At 42.6% G+C, this 14,195-nt stretch overlaps 1 protein-coding gene across 1 annotated transcript in view; it reads left to right on the top strand.

The window, feature by feature from the left end:
* The window catches only part of LOC134413397 (KAT8 regulatory NSL complex subunit 1-like), a 57,095-nt gene extending 43,225 nt beyond the window's left edge, over positions 1–13,870 (top strand). Inside the window, exons 8-13 of the mRNA XM_063147580.1 lie at positions 2,627–2,793; positions 3,939–4,057; positions 8,125–8,179; positions 8,612–8,724; positions 9,688–9,913; positions 11,136–13,870. Of these exons, the coding sequence (XP_063003650.1) occupies positions 2,627–2,793; positions 3,939–4,057; positions 8,125–8,179; positions 8,612–8,724; positions 9,688–9,913; positions 11,136–11,420 (965 nt within the window). The 3' untranslated portion in view covers positions 11,421–13,870. The remainder of the gene's footprint in view (positions 1–2,626; positions 2,794–3,938; positions 4,058–8,124; positions 8,180–8,611; positions 8,725–9,687; positions 9,914–11,135) is intronic.
* Positions 13,871–14,195: the final 325 nt, after the last annotated feature.

Genomic DNA, 14,195 nt, shown 5'->3' with positions numbered 1-14,195 from the left:
TCAGAAAAAAACAACAGTTTCCCTGCGTTTTTTTTCTGAAGCCTTTTTTGTCCCCCCCCCCCCAAAAAATTGAAATAAATGAAGAAAAAATGGATTATGGGATGTTTTATTTTAGCATGTTGAATAAAATGTTTAAGACAAGGTGTTCAGATATTTACTTCTCCAAATGATTTCTAAAAACTATGTACAGTATCAGATTATTACAATTTCTGTGCACCGAGGACAAGCAAGTCCTAGGTTGCAAACTGAGACTACAACTCTCAAATGCAACAGCAATATGTGTTTCTGCCTCTAGGGGGCAGCACTGCCACTGAAGCAGCGAGGTTTCGGCTTACAGTGCCTTCTTTTGTAGGGTGACCATATTTTGGAAACCAAAAAGGATGACAATATGGCTGCCCTCAAGGGGGTGTGGCCACCCCAACATGCCCACCTAAAACTAATAGTGATAGCTATAGCTCAGGAGATGAGTCTGATTAAATTTCATGCATATTCATTGAATCTTGGTTGTCCCCCCCCCCCACTTTCCCAGTTCTTTTTATGGGAATGGGGGCTTTATGTCTGCTTGACACTGTGGAAGACTAGCGGAGACATAAATAATTTTCTTCCTTTCTTTCATTCATTTATTCATTCATTTCTATACCGCCCAATAGCCGAAGCTCTCTGGGCGGTTCACAAAAATTAAAACCATGAAGAGCATAATAAAACAACCAACAATTTAAAAACACAAATACAAAATACAATATAAAAAGCACGACCAGGATAAAACCACACAGCAAAAATTGATATAGGTTAAAATATGAAATTGAAACAGCAGAGTTTAAATTTAAGTTAAATTAGGTGTTAAAATACTGAGAAAATAAAAAGGTCTTCAGCTGGCGACGAAAGGAAAACAATGTAGGTGCCAAACGAACCTCTCTGGGGAGCTCATTCCACAGCCGGGGTGCCACAGCAGAGAAGGCCCTCCTCCTAGTAGCCCACTGCCTCACTTCCTTCGGCAGGGGCTCACGGAGAAGGACCCCTGAGGATGACCTTAGGGTCCGGGCAGGTACATATGGGAGGAGGCGTTCCTTCAAATAACCTGGCCCCAAGCCGTTTAGGGCTTTGAATGTTAATACCAGCATTTTGAATCGGGCCCGGACATGGACTGGCAGCCAATGAAGTTGTAGAAGGACTGTTATTAATGTTGATGGTTTCCTCTGTTGTTGTTTTTTAATTGTTTTTTGCCTGCTCATAAACTGGCAAAAACAAAGAGGTTCCTTACAGTTCAGGTGTTCCTAACAGTTCAGGAGCTTTTAGCTCCATTCATTACCAAAAAGCTAAAAAAATAAATAAATCCAGTTTGTAATAATTGTTTGAATACACTGTATACTTAATAAACCAAATGTAATAATTTTATGTCAAACCAACTTGGACATAATTACATTTTATGTTCCTAAAGTAACGTAGTGACTTTCAATCTGGAGAAAGTGCAATTCTTCCAAAAAATTCTGTTTTCCCCCAAAAACCCCGGGAAAAAAAAAGTTTTTTTCCCCATGGCTTCAACATTTCCAGAAATTTTACATCTCTAGCCTCTTGGCACTAGTTCCCATTAAAGGTGCCACATCCTCTTTCAGTGGGAAAATGCAGTTGTGGACAGGGGTTTTGTTGTACCAGGCAAACCAAAGGTTCATCTGCTGCACATTCAGTTTCCAACGGTGTCCTGCCTCTGGATGCTCACCAGCAAAGCCCAATCGTGATGGACGTATCATGTTGCTTGTCCTCAGCATTTGACAGTCAGGTGTACACTGCTGCCTCTGAATGTGGAGGCTATGCTGAAGCCTATCAGTATCTCATGTTATAGCTGTTCTCTGTGAACTTGTGCAACCCCTTTTAAAGCCGCCTAATGGAGTGGCCATCTTCACATTGTGTGATAGTGAATTCCATAAGCTGAAACGATCACAGATCAGTTTTATTGAATGACCATGAGTTCTAGTAGTCTAGGAGAAGTTGAAGCAAATCACCTGCTCCTCTGCTCGTGGTTTTATATCAGTTTGCCAGGAGACTTTGGTGGTTTACCGTGCAAAGCCGTTTTAAGAAACCGGGGCAACAGGAGCAATATGTAGCTAAATATTTTTAGCTACAAATGGCAGCTAAATATTTTTTTTAGTCTCTCCTGCTTTTTAAATTTGCTATTTTTAACCCATGCATTTTGCTCTTTTAATGTGCTGTTTTGATAGGTGTGTTGTTATCAATATCTGGTATAATCTTTTAGTTTTCCTTTTTAGAACAATTGTTTTAATGCAGTTTTTTCTAATTGTATTAGTGTTGATTTGGTGGTATTGTGTTAATATCTTTGTAAGTTGCCCAGAGAATGACAGCTATTGGGTGACTCAGAAATGGAGTAAATAAATATTAATACTCATGCAGTACATTCCTGCTTGATGATTGGAAGAACTATATTTATAAGAGAGTAATCTATTTCCAGAAATTATATCAGAAAAATTAACTCCTATCCACCTTGTTCGTGGTTGAACAGATGTTACAGAACTTTCTATTAGACCTGATGGGTGGGCACACAGAATAGCTGTAACTTACTAAATGACTTGAATTTCACCTGACTTCCTTCAATTTCATGTTTCATTGACAGGTTCTCTGCTGAAAGGGTCAGCCAGTCACAGCTTGTTTGCTCCCAGCCCTCAGACCCACAAAACTAGCTCTTTGCACCATGTGCCATCTTTGTGCCTGGAAAATGCTCCCACTGCACACTCCAACCAAGTCCCTGGAAATTCCACGGCTGCTGGCAGCTCCGCATTGGTGAGTTGGAACACGAGCCCTCTGGCAAACCGAACTGCAGAGAGGAAAACCTGATCTAGTATTATTGAGTGACCTTCCTTTAGTACGTGAGGCATGTTTGGGGAGTGCAAAAGCACTTTTAAAGGATGTGCCATTCTCTTAACCTTGAATTGTCTCCTCACTAATTTGCTTTGCTGTTTCAAACATATCCCCTTGTGGAACTTCAGTTTTTGCTTTGAAGAATATAATCTTTTGGATATTTGGATTATTACAAAAATGAACACTTGAACATACTTTTAAAAGAATAATCCCTGAAGGCTGAATAAAAATATGCAATTGAAATAGAGGCAAAGAATATTCTCTCATTCCACATTGATCTTTTATTTTGGCAGAATATTCCCATGTCCTTTAACGTATTTGTCATGGGTCTTCTTTTTATATAAATTCCTTTACTTTTGACCCTTTTCACATCTTCCAACTTTTTTCTGGTGTAGTTTTTAAAAGCTGAATGTTAAGATACCCTCTGCACTTACCAATATCCAGTCTGATCTTGAAGACATGCCTCGATCTAGTGGGGCATTAAGTTGGGTGTCCTGTCGTGTCAAAAAGACCTTGATATTGTACCGCAGGAGTATAGAGTTGTAGTTGCATGGTAGAAGAAATGCCTTTCGTGCTTCTGCTTAGATAACTTTCTCCCCTAGTACAACCTGTCCTGGCCCTTGTCCTATATATGCTACATAACAGCTTCATGCAATGTCAGGTGGCTGTTCCATTTTAAAAATATATGCTCAAGGCAGCTGAGACTCACCATTGCACTAAGCAGTTGCAATGAAGACATAGTAAACATAAGGATCCTTGTCAAGCAAGACTTGATTCTACATGGAAACCTGGGTCAATAATAGGAGATGCTGAGGCAGGCATATGAGTAATGAGCTTCATTGATGTGTTCTCACAGCATTTTAGGTCACACCGGCATGATCCCCTATCATGTCGTAATATACCAATGTAGAAGTTGGTTGGAACTAATCCTGGACGTGTTGTTTGGAAATAGACTAACCGTGGGATTGGGTGACGTCAGTTAACCCTGGGGTGCTTGTGCTAGTTAGGAAGAAATACAACTAACAATATTGTGTTCCAGTATTCTTTTTTTAATGATCTTTCTGCAGCCTGCAAAGAAGAAAAAAGTGGAATGTTCCTATGACATTAACAATATCGTGATCCCAATGTCAATGGCTGCAGCTACACGTGTGGAGAAGCTGCAGTATAAAGAGATTTTGACGCCAAGGTGAGTCTGCTTGGAAGCGTTTGAGAGTTAGCGAGTTAACAGAGTGGCTGGAATCTGTTCATTTATGCATAAGAACATAGTTTTTCATGAGGAAATTCAAATAATTACAACGTCAAAAAATACCGTTGTCCTTGGGCAAGACTAGGAATGTAGCATGCTCTACCAGATGATACATTGCTCTTCAAACACAAGGCTGGATTTGACTTCAGTGGCATAACTTCCATAGTGTAGCACCCCAGCCTAATCGGAGTTCCTGTTGACATGAACTCCTGATACCGTATCCTATCCTAGAATCATAGAATCATAGAATAGCAGAGTTGGAAGGGGCCTACAAGGCCATCGAGTCCAACCCCCTGCTCAATGCAGGAATCCACCCTAAAGCATCCCTGACAGAGGGTTGTCCGGCTGCCTCTTGAAGGCCTCCAGTGTGGGAGAGCCCACAACCTCCCTAGGTCACTGATTCCATTGTCGTACTGCTCTAACAGTCAGGAAGTTTTTCCTGATGTCCAGCCGGAATCTGGCTTCCTTTAACTTGAGCCCGTTATTCCGTGTCCTGCACTCTGGGAGGATCGAGAAGAGATCCTGGCCCTCCTCTGTGTGACGACCTTTCAAGTCTTTGAAGAGTGCTCTCATGTCTCCCCTCAATCCTCTCTTCTCCAGGCTAAACATTCCCAGTTCTTTCAGTCTCTCTTCATAAGGCTTTGTTTCCAGACCCCTGATCATCCTGGTTGCCCTCTTCTGAACACGCTCCAGCTTGTCTGCATCCTTCTTGAATTGTGGAGCCCAGAACTGCACGCAATACTCTAGATGAGGCCTAACCAGGGCTGAATACAGAGGAACCAGTACCTCATGCGATTTGGAAGCTATACTTCTATTAATGCAGCCCAAAATAGCATTGGCCTTTCTTGCAGCCATATCGCACTGTTGGCTCATATTCAGCTTGTGATCTACAACAATTCCAAGATCCTTCTAGTTTGTAGTATTGCTGAGCCAAGTATCCCCCATCTTGTAACTGTGCCTTTGGTTTCTATTTCCTAAATGTAGAACTTGGCATTTATCCCTATTAAATTTCATCCTGTTGTTTTCAGCCCAGCACTCCAGCCTATCAAGATCACTTTGAAGTTTGTTTCTGTCTTCCAGGGTATTAGCTATCCCACCCAATTTGGTGTCATCTGCAAATTTGATCAGCGTTCCCTGCACCTCCTCGTCCAAATCATTAATAAAAATGTTGAAGAGTACTGGGCCCAGGACTGAGCCCTGCGGTACCCCACTCGTTGCCTCTCCCCAGTTTGAGAAGGTCCCATTGATAAGTACTCTTTGAGTCCGATTCTGTAGCCAACTGTGAATCCACCTAATAGTTGTTCCATCTAGCCCACTTTTAGCTAGTGTGTTAATCAGAATAACATGGGGCACTTTGTCAAAAGCTTTGCTGAAGTCAAGATATATGACATCCACAGCATTCCCACAGTCCACAAGGGAGGTTACCCGATCAAAAAATGAAATCAAATTAGTCTGACAGGACTTGTTCCTGACAAATCCACGTTGGCTTCTAGTGATCACCGCATTGATTTCAAGGTGTTTACAGATTGACTTCTTTATAATCTGCTCCAGAATTTTCCCAGGGATGGATGTCAGACTGATTGGTCTGTAGTTCCCAGGTTCCTCCTTTTTGCCCTTTTTGAAGATAGGGACAACGTTAGCCCTCCTCCAGTCGTCTTGCACCTCACCCATCTTCCATGATTTTGCAAAGATAATAGACAAAGGTTCTGAGAGTTCTTCTGTTAGCTCCTTCATTACTCTAGGATGCAGTTCATCGGGCCCTGGAGATTTGAACTCATTCAAGGAAATTAGGTGTTCTTTGACCATTTGTTTATCAATCTCAAATTGCAATCCTGCCCCCTCAACTTCTGCTTCACTTTCTCCAGGGGGGTCATAGACCCGCTTTTGGGAGAAGACTGAGACAAAGTAGGAATTGAGCACTTCAGCCTTTTCTTTGTCATCTGTTATCAATTTGCCATCCTCATTAAGCAGTTGAACCACCATTTCTTTCCTCTGTCTTTTACTACTCACGTATCTGAAGAAAGCCTTTTTATTTCTTTTAGCATCCCTCGCTAACCTCAGCTCATTCTGAGCTTTAGCCTTCCTGACGCCATTTCGGCATTTCTGCGCCACCTGTCTGTACTCTTCTTTTGTAGCCTGGCCTTCCTTCCACTTCCTATATGTATCCCTTTTTGTTTTCAGTTCATCAATAAGCTTTTTGTGGAGCCACATTGGTTTCCTCTGTTGTCTTCTATCTTTTCTCCTTGTTGGAATTGTTTGTAACTGTGCCTTTAAAATTTCCTTTTTTAAATACTCCCACCCAACCTGTACTCCTTTTCTCATTAGGCTCCCTTGCCACGGGACCTTACTTATCATAGTTCTGAGTTTATTAAAATCAGCTTTCCTAAAATCCAGAGTACGTGTATGGCTACACTCAACTTTTGTCTCCTTCATAATCAAGAATTCAAGTATGACGTGGTCACTTTCCCCCAGAGTTCCCGTAACTGCCACTTTATCCACTAAGTCATCCCTGTTGGTCAATATCAAGTCAAGGATTGCCGACCCTCTAGCATATCTCTCATCTCACACTATTGCCCCGCTCATGCTCTTTGCTCCTCTGATGCCATGCTTCTTGCCTGCCCAAGGGTCTCTACTTCCCTTGCTCGGCTTCGCCCATTTTCCTCTGCTGCCCCTCATGCCTGGAATGCTCTTCCAGAACACCTGAGAACTACCAACTCAATCACAGCTTTTAAAACACAGCTAAAAACTTTTCTTTTCCCTATAGCTTTTAAACTTTGAGTTTGTTCTGATTCTATACTGTTAGCTTCACCCTTCCCGGTGCCTGTTTACACTTCCCTGTGCCTGTTTGCATTCTCTTTCCCTCCTTATTGTTTACTACCACTTTATTAGATTGTAAGCCTATGCGGCAGGGTCTTGCTATTTACTGTGTTATCTGTACAGCACCATGTACATCGATGGTGCTATATAAATAAATAATAATAATAATAATAATATGCTCATTCTAAAGTGCCCTGCAACTCTGAGGAGGCATAGTGGCAGTTTCCTAACTGTCTTGTCATTAAATGTATAAATGGCTGCCATCCTCTGTATTTTTATTTATTTATTTATTTATTTATTACATTTTTATACCGCCCAATAGCCGAAGCTCTCTGTAGTTGCTGAGGGACATTTATGTGGGTGGTGGCGGCAGGGTTCAATTACCTTGCTTGATGCCTTTATTACACTGAGAGGGGAGTCAGCTTCTGGCACGTGAGATGAGCCCAAGACTTCCTCTGAACATGGAACTAAAGAAGAGAAAGGGTGGACACCACCCCTCCCTAGCCCCAAGGTTTGGGGGAAGTCTGGGATTTGTTTTGGTCCTGAGTGCTGTTTGAGAGCCCCACAGTATGGGGACTAGAAACTTCCTTTTTAAAAAATAAATGCCATCTTTCTCCCATATAGCACTCAATTCAGCTTTACCAATAATGAAAATATTAAAATGAATAAATCTATTAGGAATGTGATAAACAATTGGAAATTGAGTTCTGCATTGGACATCAAGAGATACTAGGAATTGCAGAAGTCAGAACGCTGTGGATAAGGGGAACTTTGTTAGTTTCATGAGGGAGGAGCATGTGCGTGTGTGCACGCTCGCATGTGTTCATTCTTTCCCCCTTGATGTATCGTGCACATTCTTCTTCGTCTCTGTGCATCCGGCATATTGGTTCTACACCTGTGCAATGCCTTTGTTGGGACTTTCTAGAGCTGAGATGTTTTGGAGGGAAGCCCGTCCTACCTCACTCCTGCAAATACCCAAAGGGCGAGGCTCCTGCCTTTCCCTTCAGGAGCAACATGGTTGAGAGTTTCATTTCAACACTTGAGATTTAGCAGGCCCCGTTGCTAAACAACATATGCGAGAGGTGAAACGTGTGTGGTGAGAGTCCGGAGGTTTTGATGGATGAAGGCGTTTGTAAAGGAGCGTGTGCAGGAATTACCCTAACCTGGGGGCTGGTTTGTTTGTTTTGCAGCTGGAGAATGGTGGATCCCAAAGAGCTGAGGATGTTAGGAGAAGTAGACTCCGAGGTAAGGAGGTGGTTCTCTGGTTGCTATTCATGCCTCAAACAGTGTATGATCAGTATGAGGAGCTCTTGGAGAGGGTGTGGGGGGGAGCCTCCTCTCCCCACCCCTAGCAGTCCTGTAACAGACCACTCTTTCCTCGGGGATCACTGGGAGAGGGCTGGAGAGAAGTCTAGCCCCACGGTGTCTGCTTATAAGACCATGGGGAGCTGCAGGTTGTACACCCCTGGTTTAAGCTATTATGCTGTTTGCTTATTTTTGTGGATATAGCATCTCAAGGACTGGCAAAGGGGCAGGGGGAACAATAGCACTTCCAGAAATCCAGTGATGATTTTGCATGTGCAGATGATGTAGTGCTAATTCTGCTTATGTCTGAAAACAACAACAACCAGTATCTGGAAACTTCTTTGATTCTCGAATAATTCTCTCTTGTTCTAGCTGGAAGATACTTCCAATGAGACATATCTGAATCATCACCAAAAATTTGAAGAGCTGGAACGCACCCGCTGGGATTCCTGGGCAGGAAGCGTTTCTCACAGGCGTGGGAACAGGTATTAATTTCCTCATAACTCTGTGTTGCGGAATAGTCGTCTTCCCAACCCAGTTATCCTTATCAATTTGTCTCCTGCGTAGCTTATAAACACAGCAGTAACGAAGAGTGAGTACGTGAAGTACCAGTGAAATGTGGTTGGTGGAGTGGTTTAGGAACACTGGCAGCCAAGATTTAAGCCTGTGCTTAGCCAGGAACTCATAAAGTGTCCTTGGGTCAGTTTACTCCCCTTGCATCACATTGGCATGTTTTAAAATGGGAATGATTGAGCTTATGTTAGAGATTCTATAGTACAGTCTAAAATGCTCCCAAAATGGGCCGTGGTAAGACCGAAGAAGAGAGAGAATTGGGAAACATGGATATGTGGTACTCATAATGGCACAACAGGATTGGAAACTGTTCTGCATGACCCTCATTCTCAAACTGTAGGGAGGCCCTACCGGGACTCTCCCCCCCCCCCCCCCCCGGAACCTTGGTATAAGGAGCTGCTGTTTGCACCACAGACACTGAGGGCTGGAATTACTGTAAAATGGGCAGTTGAGACCCTCAAGCTTCTGTGTTTATAACACCTTTCTCCCTTATTTCTACCATGCAGAATTTATCTGTAGTAACGGTATTTTTTTTCCAAGTTAATCCCTCTTTGACAATCCAGGAAAAGAGTTTAGGGTTAATCCCACAGTGAGATGCTTCCCGAAACTGTTTGCTAATATGCAGCGAGAAGCTAAATGGAATTTCCCCCCTCCGGGGGTGGTGGCTTCCACTGTTTCTAAGCGCGCATACGTATGGTTAAAGAAGTGGTTTTGATACTTTAATGCATAACCACACTACAGCCTCTCTACTTCTTAACTTGGACTTGGTTTGAATTTTACATTTGGCCTAAAATGTTTTCTCATATGTAGCGATGTTCACTGTGTGACTCGGTGTTTGTGACGCTGTTGGTTTCTGTGGCATGTTCTTATTTTAGGGCTTCCAACAAAGGAGATGGCCGATGGATACCCCAGCCAAGCTCTCCAGATACCACATCACATAATCTTAACCATTTCCAGTGTGGGAGCTCTCCAACAGGGTCTCTCAGCCCAGAGTTTTCCAGTGTCCTGAAGCCCCTTCCTATAAAGGGCAGAGGCAGAGGAGGCCTGTCCTTTAGTGAAGACACAAGTTTCTCCATCTCGGATATGGAAGATGATTTCCAGGTGAGGGCTGCGGCTGCTGCTGCTTTGTTGTCCTGTTTAATTGGCAGTGCATGAATATTTCAAGTGGCTCATTGGACATATTGCGTAGGAGCCAATACCGAGTAGACGTTGCCCACCATGGTTGTTCACTCTTAGTTGAGATGGAGGATATGAAACGATGCCACTATCTTGGTGTGTTACGAAAGACCAGAGAACCCCCTCTTGCTTGCTTTCAATGCTTTTGTTTTAAACAGTTCACAAACCGTTGCTGGGTTGTGGATGATGGGGATGCAAAATAAGTCCAGCCTTCTGAATCCAGGCTTTGAACGTGTCGGTGCTGTAGTTTGGTTTCATTTGTGTGTTTCATAAGTATGTTCGGTACTCTCCCAGAGTACAGAAATGTAGTGCTCATTAGAAGTGCTATTTCATTTTAAAGAAGACATTGGTCCTAACCACATTTATTTGGAAGTAATCTACAACTAAACATGTGTCCTAATAACTGGACTGTTAGTCTCTTAAATTACATGCCAACAAACCAGTTTGTTTTTACTTATGAACCTATGTTAGCTCACAAACCATTGTTAGTGAGGGGGCAATAAACCAGATTATCAAACCACAGTTTGAAGTTGGTTCATAAAACACAGTTTATGCTAACTTTGGCTTGCCATCCCATCAGAATTTACAAACTGCCATTATGCCTTCTGCTCTATCTCTTTTCCCTGTGGGGACAGTGAACATACAAAGCTTAGTGCTAAGCAGATGGGAAATGAAAGCAAACAGTCAGGTGTAAACTATGGTTTCACAGTTGCACTTGGATCCTCACACCATTGTGTGGGTTCTTAACTATAGTTAGCACAAACCACAGTTTAGCATGGTGTCTTAATTTTGGAATTTTGCTGCCAGTATTTCAATACACCTACTCTCTTTGGAATGCGCTATATTTTTCTAAATAAGGTAGAACATATTAATTAACCTGGCAAATAAGGATTGATTGGGCTGGTTGTTAGTTAATTGTTTCAAAATTAAATCTTTCCAAGGCAACTTGCTATCCTCTACTCTGATTTGTGATCTAAATTAGAATCAATAAGAAAGAAGCATGCAGTGTCATCATCCCCCAAATTATGTAAATCGGGGGGGGGGGGAATTTAGCTGCCATTTTTTGGTAAAAAGGCATAATACAAATCAAACAAATAAATGAAATATTCTGCTCCACTAACGCTACCATTCTTTCTCTCTGTTCTAGAATGTCCAGCCATGGGAGCCCCGCACATTTCCCCTTTCTGACACAGAGTATCGAGAGCTTCAGGACCCATCATGTGAAGTTCTTGGCAAGCAGACAAGTTCCATTCAGCCGTGCAACTCTGGAAGCCATCAGGGCTTGAGGACTAACAGTATAAATTCCAGCACTTCTAATTCCAGGGAACCATTTGTGTCCATTAGGCAGGTGCAACCAGATGGCAACCAGCTGCAGCAGGACGAGTTTGCAGGCCAGCGCTGCATCACGCCAATGCTCATCAACAACAGATGAGTCCTGGGGCCCCATGATAACAAATGGTAGAGTTGCACCCATACTCTCTAGATTGGTACCACAGAGCCTGGCTGGTGAGCTGGCCTGGCAAAGCAGTGGCAGCAGAAAGCACTGCTGCGCACGAAGCAGAGGTCCGGCTGTGAACTTGGCGCTCCTGCTCCCCCAGATCAGTGAGGGCTGGACAGGCAGCAGAGGCAAAGTGCTGGGCCTTCGTAGTGCGGGAAGAGGGTGCCGTCCAGAAAAGCCCATTTGCAGGTTGGTTCTGGACGGAAGGACCCGTATGCCTCACCGGCAAGAAGGTTAGGTGCTGCTGCCCCAAGTGCAGCAGCCCAAGGTAACCCAACAAGGGAGCAGCAAAGAGTTTGAAAGACAGCCCAGAGAGGGGGAAGCGAAGCTGTTTCAATGTAGGTGTCTGTTACTCAGGCAACACTTCTTTGGAGGGATGCCAGTCAATTGAACATGCAGTCCTCAGAGGATTTGAATGCCAATTTGGGGGCAAGAGTTAAGTATTGATTGTGGAAACTCATTTGCACAGATCACAGGCTTTGTCCCATAGCCACAGATAGCAAGGAGGGATTTAACTGAAGGATAGTTGGTGTGTATGTGTGTGTGTGTGGGGGGGGGGCACTGAATAAATGTCTGCAGGGAAAGGTGGATATTTCCCTACTAATTTTATATGTCTTTTAATTTTAAAATGTAGATCTGAAATCACCGATCTTCTAACATGCAAATCATGTTCTCTTGGCCTTGCAGAAATGTTGTTGCTGATAATAAATGACAAATCACGATAAAGCTTGTTTTTACGTTTCTTTCAGAGAAACTGGAAGTCCTGTTCATTGTATATTCTATTTTAACTACAATACAATAAAGCTGACTGGGCGGATGAAACAGGTTTGCAGGTGGCCAGGTATTAGGACATTTCAAGAGCAAGAAAAGGGAAGGGGGGGGGCTTTCGTTTCCCCACGTGCTTGTAACAATGCTACCTTCATCTGGAATAGCCTTGCTACCTTTAAACAGTTTAGATTGAATCTGCTTTAAAGCATTCATTTATTAAATTTCTATCCAGCCCATAGCCAAAGATCTCTGTATGTTTTACAAAAATGAAAGCCCATAAAATACAGTATAATAGCATGGTATAAAGCTTCCAGGAATACTTTATGGTAAAGTAGATTTCACAATTAGTATTGCAATTAGATTCCTCTTGATTGAAGAGGAAGAAATTGAGCCTGTGTGCTTGCATGAGAGGGAGGCACACTTTGAAATATGCCTGCTTGGGAAATAACTTTCAGTTAGAATGTTTGAAATCACCCTGCTGGTGGGAAAGGATTTGTGGGGGTGTTCCGGTAAAGTGAAAGTAACTCAGGCATGCCTCCTCCTCTTTTCCCTATTCCCTTTTCATTTAGTTTCTGGCAAAGCTTGGTTTTTCCTTGAGAATGCTTTAAGGAAGTATTGATCATGATTAAGGTTTCTGGCAATAGCAGCGTGTAAATGTATTTCAGTCACTCAGGTGGCTTTATCTTTTTGGAAGGCATTATCAGACGAATAAATGGCTGAATAACATGTCAGCCTGTGGCACAGATAATGCCATTTAGCATGCCTGGCAGTGTTACTGGGGGCCCTTGGGCCTTGACATGGGGCTGGAGAGGGTTTTCTGTTCTGGAGTCCTATATGCCACCAGCAGAAAGGGGGTTTCTGTAGTACTGGATAGCTGGCTTAATTGCCAGACCTGACCAACAATGATAAGCTTTTCATTTCCCTTCTGATACTTCTAGATTTGTCCAGTTTGCTTATTACTGAAAGGTTTCCTGATTAGAGGACTCAACATTCAAAGCCATGCAGAACGTTTGTTAAAAACAGTTCCTTCTGCTCCGTGGACAGAAAGAATGAGTGCTTTTACTAAATACAAGAGTCTCTTATCATGCCTTAACTAGCAAGGAGGTTAGGATACTAGCAAGGAGGCCCCAACGATGTGTGAAGTGAAATGGAATACAAGCTGCTGAAATACGAGTAAGACTGGACGATTCTTTGGAGGGAGGGAAGGGAAGCTATAAACTACGCTTTTAGACAATTAGCAGACTAACAAAAGTGTAGAGGGTAGAGTTTATATTTAGCTTTAAAACATCTTGAGGTGGTAATTTTCATGGCCTTCCTTTAAAATGTTTTTTGAAAATGAGAGTTTGTAATATCCAAATTCATTTGGTCGCACTTGTGTTATTATTATTTAAAAGTTTGAATTCAGGCAAGCAAGCACATATCATTTGTGAGCCCAGCACGCTCTACTAGGAACACATTTTGTGTAGCTGTTTGTAGACTTCCTTCTGTTTCTGCATTTTCATATGTTCTGATAATGACTTAAGTTGGGAAAGGCTCGTTTTTGAGGAATGACTTAAAGGCGTGTTGTGCACACCTGTGAAAGAAGAAAAATAAACTTAGGGACTCATACAAATGCACTGGCTAAGTTGTCGTTTGTCTTCTTTGCACAACTCACATTTTATTATTATCTGATTACCTTGAGCTAAGCCCAGCTCATAAAAGTCAAATTACCTTTTACTGCTTCCAATTACCAAATAAGCAGGCTCTTTCATGCAAAGATTCTCAAGTGTTTAGTGAACCTCTCCCAAATCAAGCGAAAAGCATACAATGGAAATAACAGTAACCCGGCTGGTGGAACTTCTCTTGTCTTTGGCATGGAGACTGGAAAAGGCAGAAGTGGTGCACAGGTAAATAGGGAGGGAAAAGAAGGTAGCCCTCCAACTAACCAATATGACAAGTCAA

The sequence above is a fragment of the Elgaria multicarinata genome, chromosome 1 (assembly GCF_023053635.1).
Source record: "Elgaria multicarinata webbii isolate HBS135686 ecotype San Diego chromosome 1, rElgMul1.1.pri, whole genome shotgun sequence".
Lineage (NCBI taxonomy): Eukaryota > Metazoa > Chordata > Lepidosauria > Squamata > Anguidae > Elgaria > Elgaria multicarinata.
Note: the sequence above shows the minus strand (reverse complement) of the source record. Positions and strands in the feature narration are given on the sequence as shown.